At 37.3% G+C, this 17,989-nt stretch overlaps 1 protein-coding gene across 2 annotated transcripts in view; it reads right to left on the bottom strand.

Moving 5' to 3' along the window:
• Positions 1-17,989, bottom strand: part of RELN (reelin) — a 544,526-nt gene that overhangs the window by 186,958 nt on the left and 339,579 nt on the right. For both annotated transcript variants that reach the window (XM_039239122.1, XM_039239123.1), the window contains exon 12: positions 5,222-5,373. In XM_039239122.1, coding sequence (XP_039095053.1) covers positions 5,222-5,373 — 152 coding nt within the window. The remainder of the gene's footprint in view (positions 1-5,221; positions 5,374-17,989) is intronic.

The raw sequence follows: 17,989 nt of genomic DNA, 5'->3' as shown, positions 1-17,989 counted from the left end.
ATATGTAATAACTGTATGGTGACAGATGGTAACTAGATTCATTGTAGGAATCATTTTTTTTTTATTTTTTTTTAATGTTTTATTTATTTTTAGGAGAGAGAGAGAGACAGCGTGAGCAGGGGAGGGTCAGAGAGAGAGGGAGTCACAGGCTGAAACAGGCTCCAGGCTCTGAGCTGGCAGTCAGCACAGAGCCCGACGCGGGGCTCGAACCCACGAACTGAGAGATCATGACCTAAGCGAAAGTCGGACGCTTAATCGACTAAGCCACCCAGGCGCCCCTGTAGGAATCATTTTTAAATGTTTGAAACTATCTAATCACTATGATGTACACTTAAAACTAATAGAACATAGCATGTCAATTATACTTCTATTTTAAAAAAAATTTGAAAAGCTGTGTTGTTTTTCTTCCCTTCACTCTGGCACTCCTACCTAACTCTAACTGGTCTCCTGGTCTCTAATTTCTGACCATTTCAGTCTTTCCTTCACACTCATGCCAGAGTTATCTTTCAAATCCGTGGATGAGAATATGTCACAGAGCGGACAGGAATCATCTGATGGCTCCATGCTGCCTAGAGAAAGAGAATCTGTATTTCTCAGCTGATATTAAAGAAAATCACCACTCATCTCCAGTTCCCTTTTCTTGCCCCCCTTCTATCCTTCCATTCAGTTATACTGGAAAAATTCACCTGCCCCAAACCCATCATGTGAATTTATAATTGTGCTTTTATCCAAACTACTGGCTTAGCTTTCCATGCTCTGCTCCCTTCAAACCCTTAAATTTTTAAACATATTCTTAACTCTTCATTTTTCAATGACTCTCAAAACTTTCTCATTCATATAATGGCAGAAGTGTAAGGACAGATTTTTAAAAACATTACAGTTACCGTTCTAATGTTTATATAAAATGAAAGGTCCCTTATTTTCCTATTTTTTGAGAGAACTATCATCTTCCTTTTGCGTCTATTCCTTGGTTTAAGTTATATTTTTTGTGTGTGTTTAAAGTTTTTATTCAAATATAATGAACACAGTGTTCTATTAATTTGAAATCTCTTAGAATTTAAATTACGTCCATCCTTCAAGTTCAAATGCCATCTCCCTCATGAAGTGTTGGTCTTCATATCCTTCAGCTGCAGTGACCCAGAGCATCCTTGGCACTGTCACAGCATCTTCATTTCATTACAGCCCATTACAATCTCTCTTTTTTAAAAAAACTTTTAATGTTTATTTATTTTTGAGAGAGAGAGAGAGTTGAGGGAGCATAAAGAGAGGAAGGCACAGATTCTGAAGCAGAGTCCAGGCTCTGAGCTGTCAGCACAGAGACCGACGTGGGCCCTGAACTCACAACCTGTGAGATCATGACCTGAGCCAAAGTTGGACACTTAACCAATTGAGCCACCCAGGTGCCCCTACATTCTCTCTCTTTTAAAAAAAATTTTTTTTTAAATTCCAGGGACACCTGAGTGGTTAAGGTTCTGACTCTTGGTTTCAGCTAGGCCATAAATTCATGGTTCATATTGAGCCCTGCATTGGCCTCTGTGCTGACAGTACAAAGACTTAGGATTCTCTCTCTCCCTCTGTCTCTGCCCCTCCCCTTTTCATGCTCTTTCTCTAACTCTCTCTCCCTCAAAATAAATAAATAAAGTAAACATTTTATTTCAAAAATCTCAGTATAGTTAACATAGTGATAAATTAGTTTCAGGTGTAGTGATTCAACACTTCTGTACAACACCTGGTGCTCATTATGACAATTGCCCTCCTTAATCCCTGTCACCTATTTAGCCCATCTGCCCATTCACCTCCCCTCTGGTTAATCATCAGTTTGTTCTCTGTAATTAAGAGTCTGTTTCTTCGTTTGTCTCTCTCTTTTTCCTTTGCTTGTTTGTGTCTTAAATTCCACATGAGTGAAATCATTTGGTAATTGTCTTTCTCTGCCTTTTTTTTTTTTTACAAATAGTTTATTGTCAAATTAGTTTCCACATAACACCCAGTGCTCATCCCCACGAGTGCCCTCCTCCATACCCATCCTCCTTCCCCCCTACATCCATCAGTTCTCAGTTTTTGTCAGCATTCAAAAGTCTCTCATGGTTTGCTTCTCTCCCTTTCCCTCATTCCTCAGTTAAGTTCCTCCTAATCCTCCTATACGTGCAAACATATGATATTTGTCCTTCTCTGCCTGACTTATTTCTCTCAGCATAACACCCTCAAGGTCCATCCATGTTGCTACACATGGCCAGATTTCATTGTTTCTCATTGCCATGTAGTATTCCATCGTATAGATAAACTACAGAAAACTTATGAAGGAAATTGAAGAAGACACAAAGAAATGGAAAACATCCCATGCTCATGGATAGGAAGAATATAGTTAAGATGTCATTACTACCCAAAGCTATCTACACATTCAACGCAATTCCAATCAAAATTGCACCAGCATACTTCTCAAAGTTAGAGCAAACTATCCTAAAATTTGTATGGAACCACAAAAGACGCCGAATAACCAAACTAATACTGAAAAATAAAACCAAAATGGGAGGTATCACAATCCCAGACTTTAGCCTCTACTACAAAGCTGTCATCATCAAGACAGTATGGTATTGGCACAAAAACAGACACATAGACCAATGGAACAGAATTGAGAACTCAGAAGTGGACCCAAAAGTATACAGCCAACTGATCTTTGACAAAGCAGGAAAGAATATCCAATGGAAAAAAGACAGCCTCTTTAACAGATGGTGTTGGGAGAACTGGACAGCAACATGCAGAAGAATGAAACTAGATCAATTTCTCACTCCATACACAAATATAAACTCAAAATGGATAAAGGACCTGAACGTGAGACAGGAAACTATCAACACCCTAGAGGAGAAAGCAGGAAACAACCTCCTTGACCTCCACCGCAGCAACCTCTTACTTGACACATCCCCCAAAGCAAAGGAATCAAGAGCAAAAATAAACGATTGGGACCTCATCAAGATTAAAAGCTTCTGCACGGCAAAGGAAACAACCCACAAAACTAACAGGCAACCAACGGAATGGGAAAAGATAGTTGCAAATGACATATCAGATAAAGGGTTGATATCCAGAATTTATAAGGAACTCACCAAACTCCACACCCGAAAGACAAACAACCCAGTGAAGAAATGGGCAGAAGATGTGAACAGACACTTCTCCAAAGAGGACTTCCAGAGGGCCAACAGACACATGAAACGATGCTCAGCATCCCTCCTCATCAGGGAAATACAAATCAAAACCACACTGAGATACCACCTCACGCCAGTCAGAATAGCTAAAATGAGCAAATCAGAGAACACAAGATGCTGGCGAGGATGTGGAGAAACGGACACCCTCTTACACTGTTGGTGGGAATCTCTGACTGACTTTTGGATGTTACTTGTGGGCAAGGGATCTAAGTAATTTTTATATATATAAAAAGATAAATTAAGTCTTACCTATTTTCATTAAGCAGTGTTTTTTAAACCAATTTTAAAAGTTTATTTATTTTGAGAGAGAGACAGAGAGAGAGAGAGAGAATTCCAAGCAGGCTTTGTGCTATCAACACGGAGCCCCACGCGGGACTTAAAGTCATAAACTGTGAGATCATGAAATGAGCTTAAATTGAAAAGTCAAATGCTTAACCTCCTGAACCACCTAAGCATCCCACTTAGGCACTGTTTTCCGGGGTTTTCATGTATTCCTTCATTGATCAGCACCTCTGTGATTTAGGTGCCATTATTTCCCTCAATTGTATTCCCCACATATCCCTTGCTCAGCGCTCTATACTGAGTCACAATTCATTTTTTTTTTTTTAAAGTTAAATGGAGATGCTTTTATTTGGGATAATGTATTTTTGGCTCATTCAAATGAGTTTTTTCCCTCATTGTCAATATTATTTTAATTGATTCATTCATAACCTGCTTTGTTTCCAAAAGAATTAAAGATGACTGAATCTCTTCTACTAAGGCACTTATATAAACATGACAATGTCTTATAAAGGCACTGAATTGGATTGATTTAGGATGATCCACTATGAAAAAAAAGCAAGAATTCAAATATATTATGTGAAAAATGGTGAAAAGGTTAAATGCTTAAAGTTAGAAGTACTGACATGCCAAATGTTTATTACAACTTTTTCGAGGGGAGGGTTAAGGTTTCCCAGGAATCTCTCTTCATGAGAGCCATTTTGAATTCTAATTACGTAAAGGAAATGAACTCTGGGCCTTTCTATATACAAACCATTGCAGAGTCAATGTGGGGATATCCTTAATGTAGGAAGATGACATTACATTTCATATCCACAACTTCACTATCATCAAATAGATCATCATTAAAAATGAAGTAGCATCAAGCAGACAGTGTTTTGGAGCATGACAGAACCTAAAGTTTCCCATGTCACTCCAAGCTGTAGGAAGTGAGGAATGTGAGAGGGATAAACAGCCAGTGCTGAAGCCTAGACTCAGGGGGCCTGTTTGTCCTGATGAACTGACATCTCCGTAAGTAAGATCAAAGGTGGTAAATGTTTATTTCCTCTTTCACTTCCAGGTGTTGCCTGTGCTTTTCCAGTCACTCAACAAAGAAGGCATGTGACACCTACTCACATTTCTGGAAGGACATTCAGCGAGAGAACACGTAACTAACACGATACATTTGAGAAGTCCCACATGTCAACGCCCTAATTCTTCCTGGGGTGTTTTTCTAACTGTTTACCCATTTATTTGCTCTACAATAATCTGGAGGGAAAAAAACAACAACTTGTGAATACTTTCTTTGGGTATTTGCCACGTATTAGACAGTTGAGAGTATTATTAAAGTATTACAAAGCTGTTTCCTGGCTTCCCACAAAAGAACAGTTATGCAATGATGATATGTCCATGAAAACAAATTACTTACCTTGATGGTTATTTCTAGGGGAAGCCAGGGGCTTTGGACAAAGGAGTTAAGTTCTTCTCCGCTTCTCTCCCATTGTCTTTTCAGCTATGACCACTGAGAGAGAGGCGGAATGAAGGCATTTTATCTTCATGCCTATCAAGGCATGCCAGGACCAGCTCTCTTACCGGATGGGTCCAGAAGAGCTGACTGAAGCCGGTGTGAGTTTTTGCTCACCCAGTAGAACTCATACTTCATGAATTTCATTTTATGTTGTTGCACAATAATCTTACTTCCACAGGAATAGGGGGTGGCCTAGATTCTGCCTTAGGTCAACAAAATTTGTTCTAAATATACCTACCCATAACAAAGTAAAACCTCAGGTTCCCATAGCCGGTGGTGTCCATATACGGGGTGCATAATTTCCTTTCTCCATCTTTGAGGAAGACCATTGATAAACCTGATTCTACTGTTCCGCATTCTGTACCAATGACAGCTCCCAAGACGTCCCACCTTAAAAAAAAAAAAAAAGACTCATTAACAGTTGGAATATTAAGTCAAAGCTTTATACAGTATAACATTTTACTTTTAATGAAGAAAATTTACTTAGTAATTAACAATTCTGAAAAAAAGATGTGGTACAACAGATTTTGAGTAATGAACAAACTTAAACATGTTCCATTCACCATTATGATTTTTCTGTAGAAGGATACATTTTTAAAATTTTTTTTATGTCTTTATTTTATTTTGAGAGACAGAGACAGAGAGCAAGCGGGGGAGGGGCAGAGAGCAAGGGAAACACAGAATATCTGAAACAGGCTCCAGGCTCTGAGCTGTCAGCACAGAGCCCAATGCGGGGCTCGAACCCATGGACTGTGAGATCATGACCTGAGCTGAAGTCAGACACTTAACCAACTGAGGCCACCCAGGCACCCCTGTAGAAGGATACATTTAATCAGTACCACACATAATACATGATGGTCTTTATTCTCAAAGTACTCAGAGTCAAGATGAGGTGTCAAATTTGAACTAAGGACACAGGGAACCAGATAAAATAGTATCATAAGATTATAAGCACTCGTATTTTTCACATTAAAAATTAGTTATAAAATGTAAAGTTGTAGAAATGGCTACACTGTAGCAAGTTTTCAAAAAAAGAAAAACTAAGAGTTAAACTAGATCATGTCAAAATATATATATATTCGGATATACAGAGGAGAATAAAAATATCTAATATTTTTAAACTCTTATTTCTCCTTAGTATATATGTTTTGTCATGTCTAATCTGGACATGGCTATTCAAACAACTCACTTGCCCACGAATGGAGGAAACTGAGACACATGGAGGTGAGCAGCTTGCCTAAGGCCAACTGCCTGTTTTGCTCTAAAATTGAGATCTTCTTTTTCTCAGTTTGCTGTTATTTTAGTAGTTACAGTTCTAAAGAGTGTGCTATGTCAGGATGATTATGTTGAGCCATTTCAGTTTATAATAGATTTGGGACCAAGATGTTTAGGAAATGCCTTTTGTAAATATATATTTTAACAGGCTATATTAATCATTCAAGAAACTCAAAAATAACTGTGAAGCAGCTCTTAATAGTGCTGGACCACTGTAAATTAACAAGGAACCTCTCTTGATTCATACAAGAAAATTTCACACTGGTTCATTGGTCTTTTACTTGCTCCATTTATCCCAATTAAACTACTCAGCCTACTGATCCACAAAACAAGTTAAGGTTATAAATGATGCATATGATGACTCCTTTTAGGCTTTAGAGTATTTTTAAAGTGAAAAATTGAATTGAAAAAGATGGAATTGACATGGACTCTAAGAACCTACTATTCAAGTGAAAAATCAGATTAGTAGTCTTTTTCTCATTATTAGTTGTGAATGACTAACTCTTCTAGATGAATCTAAATGAATTATTTCCAAGACATCTACCATAGACAGAGCCATGTGTGATATGTTCAGACTGTATGTTTCTTTTCGATCTTTATTTTAAAGTCCAATATATTTAATTTTACTCTATAATAGTCTTTATTTCTCCCATTCTAACTGTTGGCAGATAAGCAAAGTGAAGTTATTTTCTTTAGGAATGCAAATATTTATAATCAAGTGAAATGGAAAGTTTAGTCTGCTTTGAAGAGAAAGAAGCAGAGAGAAATCTAAAAAATCATTTTGCAAGAGTGTCAGTGATTTGAATAAATTATCTTGCATTTATTAAAAATTCAGTAGAAGCGTATTATAGCATACACTCATTATTTCATGAATTTGTATAAATACTGGGTCAGGCTTAGTTGGAGACAAAGTACCTTTGGGGGACCACAGAGGGAGCCTTCCATTCCCTGGATTTCAGAGTCCAGATTGGTAAGGGTGTGAACTTGTGGGTCTTTTCTAATTACAAAAATGATATGGTCCCAGACTCTCTCTTAATAATTACATGAAGTAAAATTATAACATAACCAAATCCTTGAGGTCAAGCGTGGTATTTGAAGAGCTCTATAGTTTTAGCGGTATCTTTGAAGGTATGGCAATTTCCCTGAAAGGGTGTGTTAGTTCTCTTTGGTTTAAATTATGTTCTCCTGAGGTAAATGGGGTTGTATGTGAACTGCATTTGAAGAAATGTCTGTCTACAGGGGAGACACCTCTGTAACACAGCAATTTATAATTATGCTTTGATGACTAACTCTAAAAACAGAGCCCCTATATTTAATTTATTATAAATACAGTGGTATCTATTATTTATAATAGAGTGGGTTAAGAAACTGCTCCCATTCACAATTGCACAAAAAACCATAAAATACCTCGGAATAAACCTAACCAAGGATACAAGAGATCTGTATGATGAAAACTATAGAAAACTTATGAAGGAAATTGAAGAAGACACAAAGAAATGGAAAAACATTCCATGCTCATGGATAGGAAGAATAAATATAGTTAAGATGTCATTACTACCTAAAGCACTCTACACATTCAATGCAATTCCAATCAAAATTGCACCAGCATACTTCTCAAAACTAGAACAAACTATCCAAAAATTTGTATGGAACCACAAAAGACCCCGAATAGCCAAAGTAATACTGAAAAATAAAACCAAAACGGGAGGTATCACCATCCCAGACTTCAGCCTCTACTACAAAGCTGTCATCCTCAAGACAGTATGGTATTGGCACAAAAACAGACACATAGACCAATGGAACAGAATTGAGAACTCAGAAGTGGACCCAAAAGTATACAGCCAACTGATCTTTGACAAAGCAGGAAAGAATATCCAATGGAAAAAAGACAGCCTTTTTAACAGATGGTGTTGGGAGAACTGGACAGCAACATGCAGAAGAATGAAACTAGATCATTTTCTCACACCATGCACAAAAATCAACTCAAAATGGATAAAGGACCTGAACGTGAGACAGGAAACTATCAACACCCTAGAGGAGAAAGCAGGAAACAACCTCCTTGACCTCCACCGCAGCAACTTCTTACTTGACACATCCCCAAAAGCAAGGGAATCAAGAGCAAAAATAAACTGTTGGGACCTCATCAAGATTAAAAGCTTCTGCACAGCCAAGGAAACAACCCAGAAAATTAATAGGCAACCAACGGAATGGGAAAAGATAGTTGCAAATGACATATCAGATAAAGGGTTAATATCCAGAATCTATAAGGAACTCACCAAACTACACGCCCGAAAAACAAACAACCCAGTGAAGAAATGGGCAGAAGACATGAACAGACACTTCTCCAAAGAGGACATCCAGATGGCCAACAGACACATGAAACGATGCTCAGCATCCCTCCTCATCAGGGAAATACAAATCAAAACCACACTGAGATACCACCTCACGCCAGTCAGAGTGGCTAAAATGAGCAAATCAGAGAACTCTAGATGCTGGCGAGGATGTGGAGAAACGGGCACCCTCCTACACTGTTGGTGGGAATGTAAACTGGTACAGCCCCTCTGGAAAACAGTGTGGAGGTTCCTCAGGAAACTAACAATAGAACTCCCTTATGACCCAGCAATAGCACTGCTAGGAATTTACCCAAGGGATACAGAAATGCTGAGGCATAGGAGCACATGTACCCCAATGTTCATAGCAGCACTCTCCACAATAGCTAAAACATGGAAAGAGCCTAAGTGTCCATCAACAGATGAATGGATCAAGAAGATGTGGTTTATCTATACCATGGAATACTACATGGCAATGAGAAACAATGAAATCTGGCCATGTGTAGCAACATGGATGGACCTTGAGGGTGTTATGCTGAGCGAAATAAGTCAGGCAGAGAAGGACAAATATCATATGTTTGCACGTATAGGAGGATTAGGAGGAACTTGATGGAGGAACAAGGGAGAGAAGAAGGGCGGAAATGGTGGGGGAAATGGAGAGAGGCAAACCATGAGAGACTCTTGAATGCTGACAAAAACTGAGGACTGATGGATGTGGGGGGAGGGGGGGATGGGCATGGAGGAGGACACTTGTGGGGATGAGCACTGAGTGTTATGTGGAAACTAATTTGACAATAAACTATTTGTAAAAAAAAAAAATAGAGTGGGTTGAAGTAGGAACACAGAAAAAAAAAGTTTAATAATCAATAAAATGCCTTAAGGTAACTTTGTTCCTTAGATATAGCAAGGTCACAATGATGTTTAATATAGATTTTTAAAATATGACTTTCTAATATTGTGTCAAAAATGAGGAATATTTTTGTAAGCAATGATAATTTAAAGAGGTTTCTTAGCTGGAAACTTGATGGTCCTCTCTATCATCTATGTTGGAGTGCTTTGAGAATAGAATTATGTTTGTTTGTTTGTTTTAATATATATATACATTTTTTATTTCTAGGAGAGAGAGAGACAGCGTGAGCAGGGGAGGGTCAGAGAGAGAGGGGGACACAGAATCTGAAGCAGGCTCCAGGCTCTGAGCTGGCAGTCAGCACAGAGCCCGACGCGGGGCTCGAACCCACGAACCGCGAGATCATGACCTAAGCGAAAGTCAGACGCTTAACCGACTAAGCCACCCAGGCGCCCCAAGAATAGAATTATGTTTTAATCAGCTCATAGTTTAATACTTTCAAGAATGATACGAGAGAGTAGAAACTAAGTCTTTTCACAGAAAAAAGATAAATATGTTAGGCGATGAATGTGTTAATGAACTAGATGGAAGGAGTTTTTTCACAACATATACATATATCGCCACAATGCACACTTTTCATTTCTCACAATTTTACATCAATAATACCTGAGGAGAGCTGAAATTAAAAAAGATTTCCTTTGTAAATTTAAAAAAAGAATGAGATCTATTTTTTTGAGGGGCAATTTGGCAGTAACTATCAAAATGAAAATTACATACTTACATGTAAGTATATGTACGCATACATATCTGATTCTCTAATTTCCCTTTTCTCTTTTAGGAACTTATCTTTCTTTTTTTAATGTGTATTTATTTATTTTTGTGAGAGAGAGAGAGAGAGGGCAGGGCAGGGGCAGAGAGAAAGAGAAAGAGATGGAGAGAAATATATGTGTACATTTTAACTATGAGAAATGGGGTTAGCATGGGAGGACTTTTGATTTTTACTTTACCTATCTGCTTTGCAATAAAAAAATAATTTTCAAAAAAAAAGAAGAAAGGCATTCAATTAATGTGTATTATAATTCAGAATGAAAACTTAAATTGTCCCATTCTAGGTTGATAACAATAATAATATGAACACAGGCAATAGAAGCCATATTTTAATCATATTTTTTTCTACAAATATTGGCCTAAATGGCTCTAAAAGTAATGAAGCATTTTACATTACCTATGAAAATTTGCTTTTTTTAATATTTTCCAGAATATATTAGATCACCTAAAGTTGGCGACTTTAGGTTTAAGCTAAGATATAGAATTACAGACTGGCCAAGAAATCCCACATGTGCCAGATTCATAAGGATTTTTCATCTCTATGAATTCTGTGATGTTAAATTAGTTGATTATATTCATAAGGTCTCTATTTGGGAAAAATTCTTTATTATTTAATAAGGGATGTGCCATAGGTAAAGACGCTCCCACATTCATGTATATTTATGAGGCTTATCTTGAGTATGAGTCCTGGGAAGTCTAGCAAGGTGTGTCCTTCAGTTGAAGGCTTCCCTACCTTCACATGTAGGTATTTCCCTAAACCACGACAGCTTAGGTGAAGGTAAAGGATGAGCTCTATTTGAGAGTTTCCCTGCATGCACTGCATTTCAAATATTCTTTTCTTCGATTGGTTCCCCTATATTTCACTCAAATTCAATTTTGTTTGAGGATTTTATTACATGCATTGCGTTGATTTACACTCTTGTTGGAATAATATTAATAAAGAATATTGTCTTCAGAATGGGAGAAGGCACTCAGCTTTTTCACCAAAAAGACAGAAATATGACCTAGGCTGGAGGACGTTGAGAGAAAATAATGTATTGCCTGGGATATGACAAGAGTCTCGATAAGTGTTAGTTTCCTTTTCTTCCCCTGCAAAATGTGGTGCTATCTTTGTTTTAAAGTAAGACAAAGAGGCACTACAAATGAATTTCTAAATTATGATGGGTATTTTTATTTTTCATATGGTAATCAGCAGAGCAACAGTACTGGACAAAGTTGCAGTACAATATGCAAGCGTACTACTTAATCTTTAAGCAAGGGGATACTTAGCTGAAAGAAAAATTGTCTTTATCTATCTATGGGTCTTTGGTACTGTTTATGATTTTTGTCTATAATATTCTGGGCCTCTCACTTTATTATTTTGTTATCTAAATGGTCAAGTGAGTTTTGTGTTAATAAAAATGACCATGTTTAAGAAAAAAAAAAAGATCGACTTAGTACAATATTAACTCAGACTACCAACCTATCATCAGTCTACTTACCTTAAATTATAAGCTTAAATAAAATCCTTCTTTAGCTTTAAAAGCATTTTTGTGAAACGTATTCTAAGTCAGAAGGAACATAATTATTCTGGGTAGGCAAGAGGGAGGAATTTTTAGAAAATACAAGATCTCCCCTAATGTGTTTTTACTGCTGTGAACTAGAAGACCACGAGGAGGCATCCTACCTTCTTACAGTCCCAGAATTCAGTCAATGGTCATTTTATCACATGAAGTTTCTAGTGAAATGCTGAAATATGGAATTTACTATAATAGTGAAGAGTTGTAGTTTGAGAAATAAACAATTCAGTAGTTTAAAAACAAACAAAAAACCACAAAAAATACAAGAAGATGCTCAAATTGTTTTAAAGAATTTGAAATTATTTTATTGTTTTTTTAAATGTTTCTGTATTTTTTTTCCTGAGGGAGAGAGAGAGGGTAGCAGAGAGAGAGAGGGGGGGAGAAAGAGAATCCCAAGCAGGCTCTATGCTGACACAGCACAGAGCCTGATGCAAGGCTCAAACTCACAAACCATGAGATCATGACCTGAGCCAGAATAAACAATTCAACAGTTTAAAACCAAAGAAAAAAACACCAAAAAAAGAAAATACAAGATGCTCACATTGTTGTTAAGAATTCTAAATTGTTTTATTCTACTATTTTTTTAAGTTTATTTATTTATTTCTGAGGGAGAAAGAGAAGGTGCCAGATAGGGAGAGGAAGAGATAGACACTGTGCTGACAAAGCACAGAGCCCGATGTAGAGCTCAAACTCACGAACCATGAGATCATGACCTGAGCCAAAATCAAGAGTCGTAGGAATGCAGACTGGTGCAGCCACTCTGGAAAAGAGTGTGGAGGTTCCTCAAAAAATTAAAAATAAAATTACCCTATGACCCAGCCATAGCACTGCTAGTAATTTACCCAAGGGATACAGGAGTGCTCATGCATAAGGGCTCATGTACCCCAATGTTTATAGCAGCACTTTCAACAACAGCCAAATTATGGAAAGAGCCTAAATGCCCATCAACTGACAAATGGATCAAGAAGACGTGGTTTATATATACAATGGAATACTACTTGGCAATGAGAAAGAATGAAATCTGGCCATTTGCAGCAATGTGGATGGAAATGGAGAGTATTATGCTAAATGAAATAAGCCAGTCAGAGAAAGACAGATACCATATTTTTTCATTCATATATGGATCTTGAACTTAAGAGGAAACCATGGGGGAGGGGACGGGGGGAAAAAGTTAGAGAGGGAGGGTGGCAAACCGAAGAGACTCTTAAAATACTGAGAACAAACTGAGGGTTGATGGGGAGTGAGGGAGAGGGGAAAGTGGGTGATGGGCATTGAGGAGGGCACTTGTTGGGATGAGCACTGGGTGTTGTATAAAAACCAATTTGACAATAAATTATATTTAAAAAACCAGAAAGCAAAATCAAGAGTCAGAAGCTTAATAGACTGTGCCACCCAGGTGTCCCTAGAAATCTAAATAATTTTAAAGCCAATGTTTAATAAAAGCACCAACTTATAATGGAGAATGTTCTTATTGGTCTATATACAGGTTTGATTTTCAATGGTTATATGTAAGATTCTTTGCTACTATTTCTCTGGAACAAGGTAGCCAATATAAAATTGCTTAATTGAGTTTATATTGCATTTTTCTTGTTCTTCCCCCCACGTACCACTGGATAACATTCAATTTTAAGAAAGACATTTTAAGTCAAGTTGTAGGTGTGACCCGTTTACCAAGCAATGCCACTGAAACATATAACTAATACTTTGAATTTTAGTTTCTTTATAAATCATCTATCAGAGACTAAGCTATGGCTGACTTCAGAAAACCATTGTCTGTGCTCAATTTTTTCTACAATCTTATTATTTTAAATAATATATATCTTGAAAGAGCTTCTTCAGAGAAACTTTATAAAGCAGTTTTCTTAATAGGGTATGCATGCTAGTAGTAAAGCAATGGAAGTTGGAGGGAACTGGAAATAGGTCAGTAGTTCAAAGACTGCTCTCTGACCATTGAAAAAGTCAGCAAAACTAAATATGAGAAACCACACTTGACCTTAGGATAAGTCCTGTTTGCCCTCCAAGCATCTTTTCTATGTCTTGCTGATACACTGGAATTCTAGGTATTTCACCATGTGCCGTGTTTGCCACTAGTTGCTTTTAATTTTTAATTAGAATAAGACTTAGGGCACTTGGGTGGCTCAGTTGGTTAGGTGCCTGACTTCGGCTCAGGTCACCATCTCATGGTTCATGGGTTCAAGCCCCGCATTGGGCTCTGCACTGATAGTGTGGAACCTGCTTGGAAGTCTTTCTCTCTTCCTCTCTCTGTCCCTCCACCACTCATACTTTCTCTTTCTCAAAATAAAATAATACTTAGAGGAAGACTTTACAAAAGTGATGTCTGTGGCCTAGGAGAGGACACCCACATAAAGAAGTATAGTTGGAAATATTTTTTGAAGTTTAAAAAAAGAAGTTTTATTTGCTTTCTATTATGATACCAGTATTCTCATTACTGAAAAAGTGGAAAATAAAAAGGGCGCCAAAAAAAAAAATCACCCATAACCACACTATCCTAGAGACAAGTACAATTAATATTTTTGTATCTTTATTTCTAATATTTTTAGATGTGTATTTCCAAGTAGTTGTGGTAGTATTATATACATGATTTTGTACTATGCCTTTTTTCACTTACATTATTAATGTACACATTTTTGAGGCTATTATAAACTCTTAATAAATAAGCCACACAGTATTTTATTATGTATATACCAAAACAAACTCTATGTAGTCATTTTCCTATTTTTTAAGTTTATTTATTTGTTTTTGAGAGAGAGGGGTCCACACTGTCAGCACAAAGACCAACACGGACTCAAACTCACAAACTGTTAGAGATCATGACCTGAGCCGAAACCAAGAGTCAGATTCTTTTTTTTTCTTTTTTTACAAATAGTTTATTGTCAAATTGGTTTCTATATAACACCCAGTACTCATCCCCACAAGTGCCCTCCTCCATGCCCATCTCCCCCTCCCCCCCCACATCCATCAGTCCTCAGTTTGTTTTCAGCATTCAAGAGTCTCTCATGGTTTGCCTCTCTCCCTTTCCCCCACCACTTCCCCCCTTCTTCTCCCACATGGTCCTCAGTTAAGTTCCTCCTAATCCTCCTATACGTGCAAACATATGATATTTGTTCTTCTCTGCCTGACTTATTTCGCTCAGCATAACACCCTCAAGGTCCATCCATGTTGCTACACATGGCCAGATTTCATTGTTTCTCATTGCCATGTAGTATTCCATCGTATAGATAAACCACATCTTCTTGATCCATTCGTCCGTGGATGGACACTTAGGTTCTGTCCATATTTTAGCTATTGTTGAGAGTGCTGCTATGAACATTGGGGTACATGTGCTCCTATGCCTCAGCATTTCTGTATCCCTTGGGTAAATTCCTAGCAGTGCTATTGCTGGGTCTTAGGGGAGTTCTATTGTTAGTTTCCTGAGGAACCTCCACACTGTTTTCCAGAGGGGCTGCACTAGTTTACGTTCCCACCAACAGTGTAGGAGGGTGTCTGTTTCTCCACATCCTCATCAGCATCTAGAGTTCTCTGATTTGCTCATTTTAGCCACAAGAGTCAGATTCTTAACCAACTGAGCTACCCAGGTGCCCCATCATTTTCCTATTTTTGAATTTCAAAATATATTAATAAACAGTTACACTACTTAGCATATTTTATAGGCCTGAGGAATTGAATTGTCAATTCTCTAATGCTCCTGGATGTGTTCTAGAGTATAGATAACTCCAGGCCATACTTCTTGGGGTCTCAGAGTTCTGTTTTTACTTCACAGAAATTCCTAGATACTTAGGAGTGCCTTGTGGCCAGTGTTTGTCAGGTGAACTACTGAGGAGGGGCTGTGGAGAACAGAGACAGGTTGAAGAAATGAGCATCTAAACATCTCAGTGTTGGCAGCCTCCTCTGATACCTTCCAGTAAGAAATCTTGTCACTGGCCAGTGTTGTGTCAAGTTGTCAGAAATTAAATCAATTTGGAAGGATTCAGCTTTCCTTTTCCTTTTCTCTGTGACCTCAGTAAAGAAGATGCCATCTTGGAAGGGAAGCCAGTCACTACATTCTGGAGGCTCGCATGGACAGCTGGTTTAAAGGGGTAGGGGGACTATTAACCAACTCAAGGATGGTAAAACCAAAAGCAAAGATGGTGTGAAAATGTCCTGCAAATTAAAGATTTAGAATTTCTATGAAGGAGCTCTAGAACAATATAGCACTAACTTTTTCATTTTTTGAAATTTTACTGTTTATATTTTTTAAAAATTCAAAGTTTATTTATATATTTTTGAGATTGAGAGAGAGATAGAGAGTGCGCTGGGGAGGGGCAGAGAGAGGGAGAGAGAGAATCCCAAGCAGGCTCTGTGTTGTCAGCTGTTGTCAGCTCTGTGTTGTGTGGGGGGCTCGAACCCATGAACCATGAATGAGATCGTGACTTGAGCCAAAATCAAGGGTCCATGCTCAACCGACTGAGCTACCCAAATGTCCCTGTTTATATTTTTAAAGTATAAAAACAATTTGCTTAAACAGAAAGCAATGTTAGAGACCAGGCCAAAAGCAAACTACAATAAAAAAGATGTAATAGATGTCTTTTAAAACTTGCAACAAGATTACTCAGAGCCATTTAAGCACTTCCATGGTTTCAAAATATATCCAATTATCATTTTAACTAATATGGTCTTTTTTCTTAATGACACTCATTGGTTTATTTGAAGAATTTAATTTAGCTTTCATCGGCCTGTTCAACTTTGTGTTTCTTCTACATCTTATTAATGAACTTGAGTATAATTTTCATTGAGCACCACTTCCCTCATATCCTAAATACCAATAGTAAGTATAGTTGGAATAACAACTAATTTTTAAATTTTTTGATTGCCTATTATGTGCAATGCATTTTGCCAAGTGCTCCCTATAAACTGTTGCATACAATGTTCCCTTTCAGCCCTGTAAGCTTAAATTTGACTTTTATTTCATCTGATTCAAATATCTGATTTTAATATGCCTCCTTCTTTTGTGGCATTTGCCAAATATATTTATTTCTGTACTCTGATTTTCAATTTTTTGGGTTATTGTAAATATATAGCTTATTTTTTAAAACTTACTTTGAAAATCTTATTTAATAATATAAGTCAGTCAAATTTATTGGGTTACTGATAAGTTTAGATTGATTCCTGACAAATTGCTTTCTGTTTTCTATTTACTCTTCTTTTTATTGTTTACTTCTGTTCCTTTCCTGGCATGTACGAGACTAAGTCTTTGTGCCCTAAGTTACCCTGATGCTTTAGAAGTTATATGGCCTATATCTGGCTAATCTAATTTTTCAACACACATATTTATACATAAAGTTTTCTATTAACTTTATCATTATTATTAACATTAAGAGTTATCCTAGGGACGCCTAGCTGGCTCAGTCGGTTAAGCATTCAACTCTTGGTTTCAGCTCAGGTTGTGATCTCGGAGTTTGTGGGTTTGAGCTCACATTGGCCTCCATGCTAACTGTGTGGAGCCTGCTTGGGATTCTCTTTCTCCCTCTCTCTCTGCCCCTCCCCTGCACTCTCTCTCGGTGTCTCTCTCAAAATAAATAAATAAACTGAAAAGAAAAAGTTATCCCAGATCTGTATCCTCATTCCAAGCATGTTAGGAACTGTGGCAGTATTTTACTTCCTTATTCTCCTTCTCTTCTTGTTACTCTCCCTCTGTACCCCTCAAGTTGAGGTCATTTGGGCTTTATTTCCAAGTTTTTGTTAAACCTTTTTAATAATCAATGCTTACTTAGACTGAACTACAAGCTTTAATTTTTTCCTTTGATCACTACTCTTTCTTGAATCTATCATATTTATCTTCAATTGATTTCCAGGAATATATCTTCTAGTAATTCTTTCAGAGAGGGTTCAGAGGGGTAGTAACTAGCTTTTTGAACCCTGTGTGTCTGAAAATTTTTTTTTTCAATTTAAGTATAATCAACATATGATATCCTATTAGCTTCAGGTATAGATCACAGTGATTTAATATTTTTATGTATCATGAAAACATCTCTATGATAAGTCTAGTTACCATACGACTCGATACAAAGTTATTATATTATTAACTACACTGTCTATGCTGTACATTACATACAAAGGTAGAAAGAAAAGTTAACAATGAAATCCCACGTATATAATACCAACCTCAA

This window comes from Hyaena hyaena, unplaced genomic scaffold (genome assembly GCF_003009895.1).
Source record: "Hyaena hyaena isolate Hyena2069 unplaced genomic scaffold, ASM300989v1 scaffold_152, whole genome shotgun sequence".
NCBI lineage: Eukaryota > Metazoa > Chordata > Mammalia > Carnivora > Hyaenidae > Hyaena > Hyaena hyaena.
This window is presented reverse-complemented; position numbering and strand designations above follow the sequence as displayed.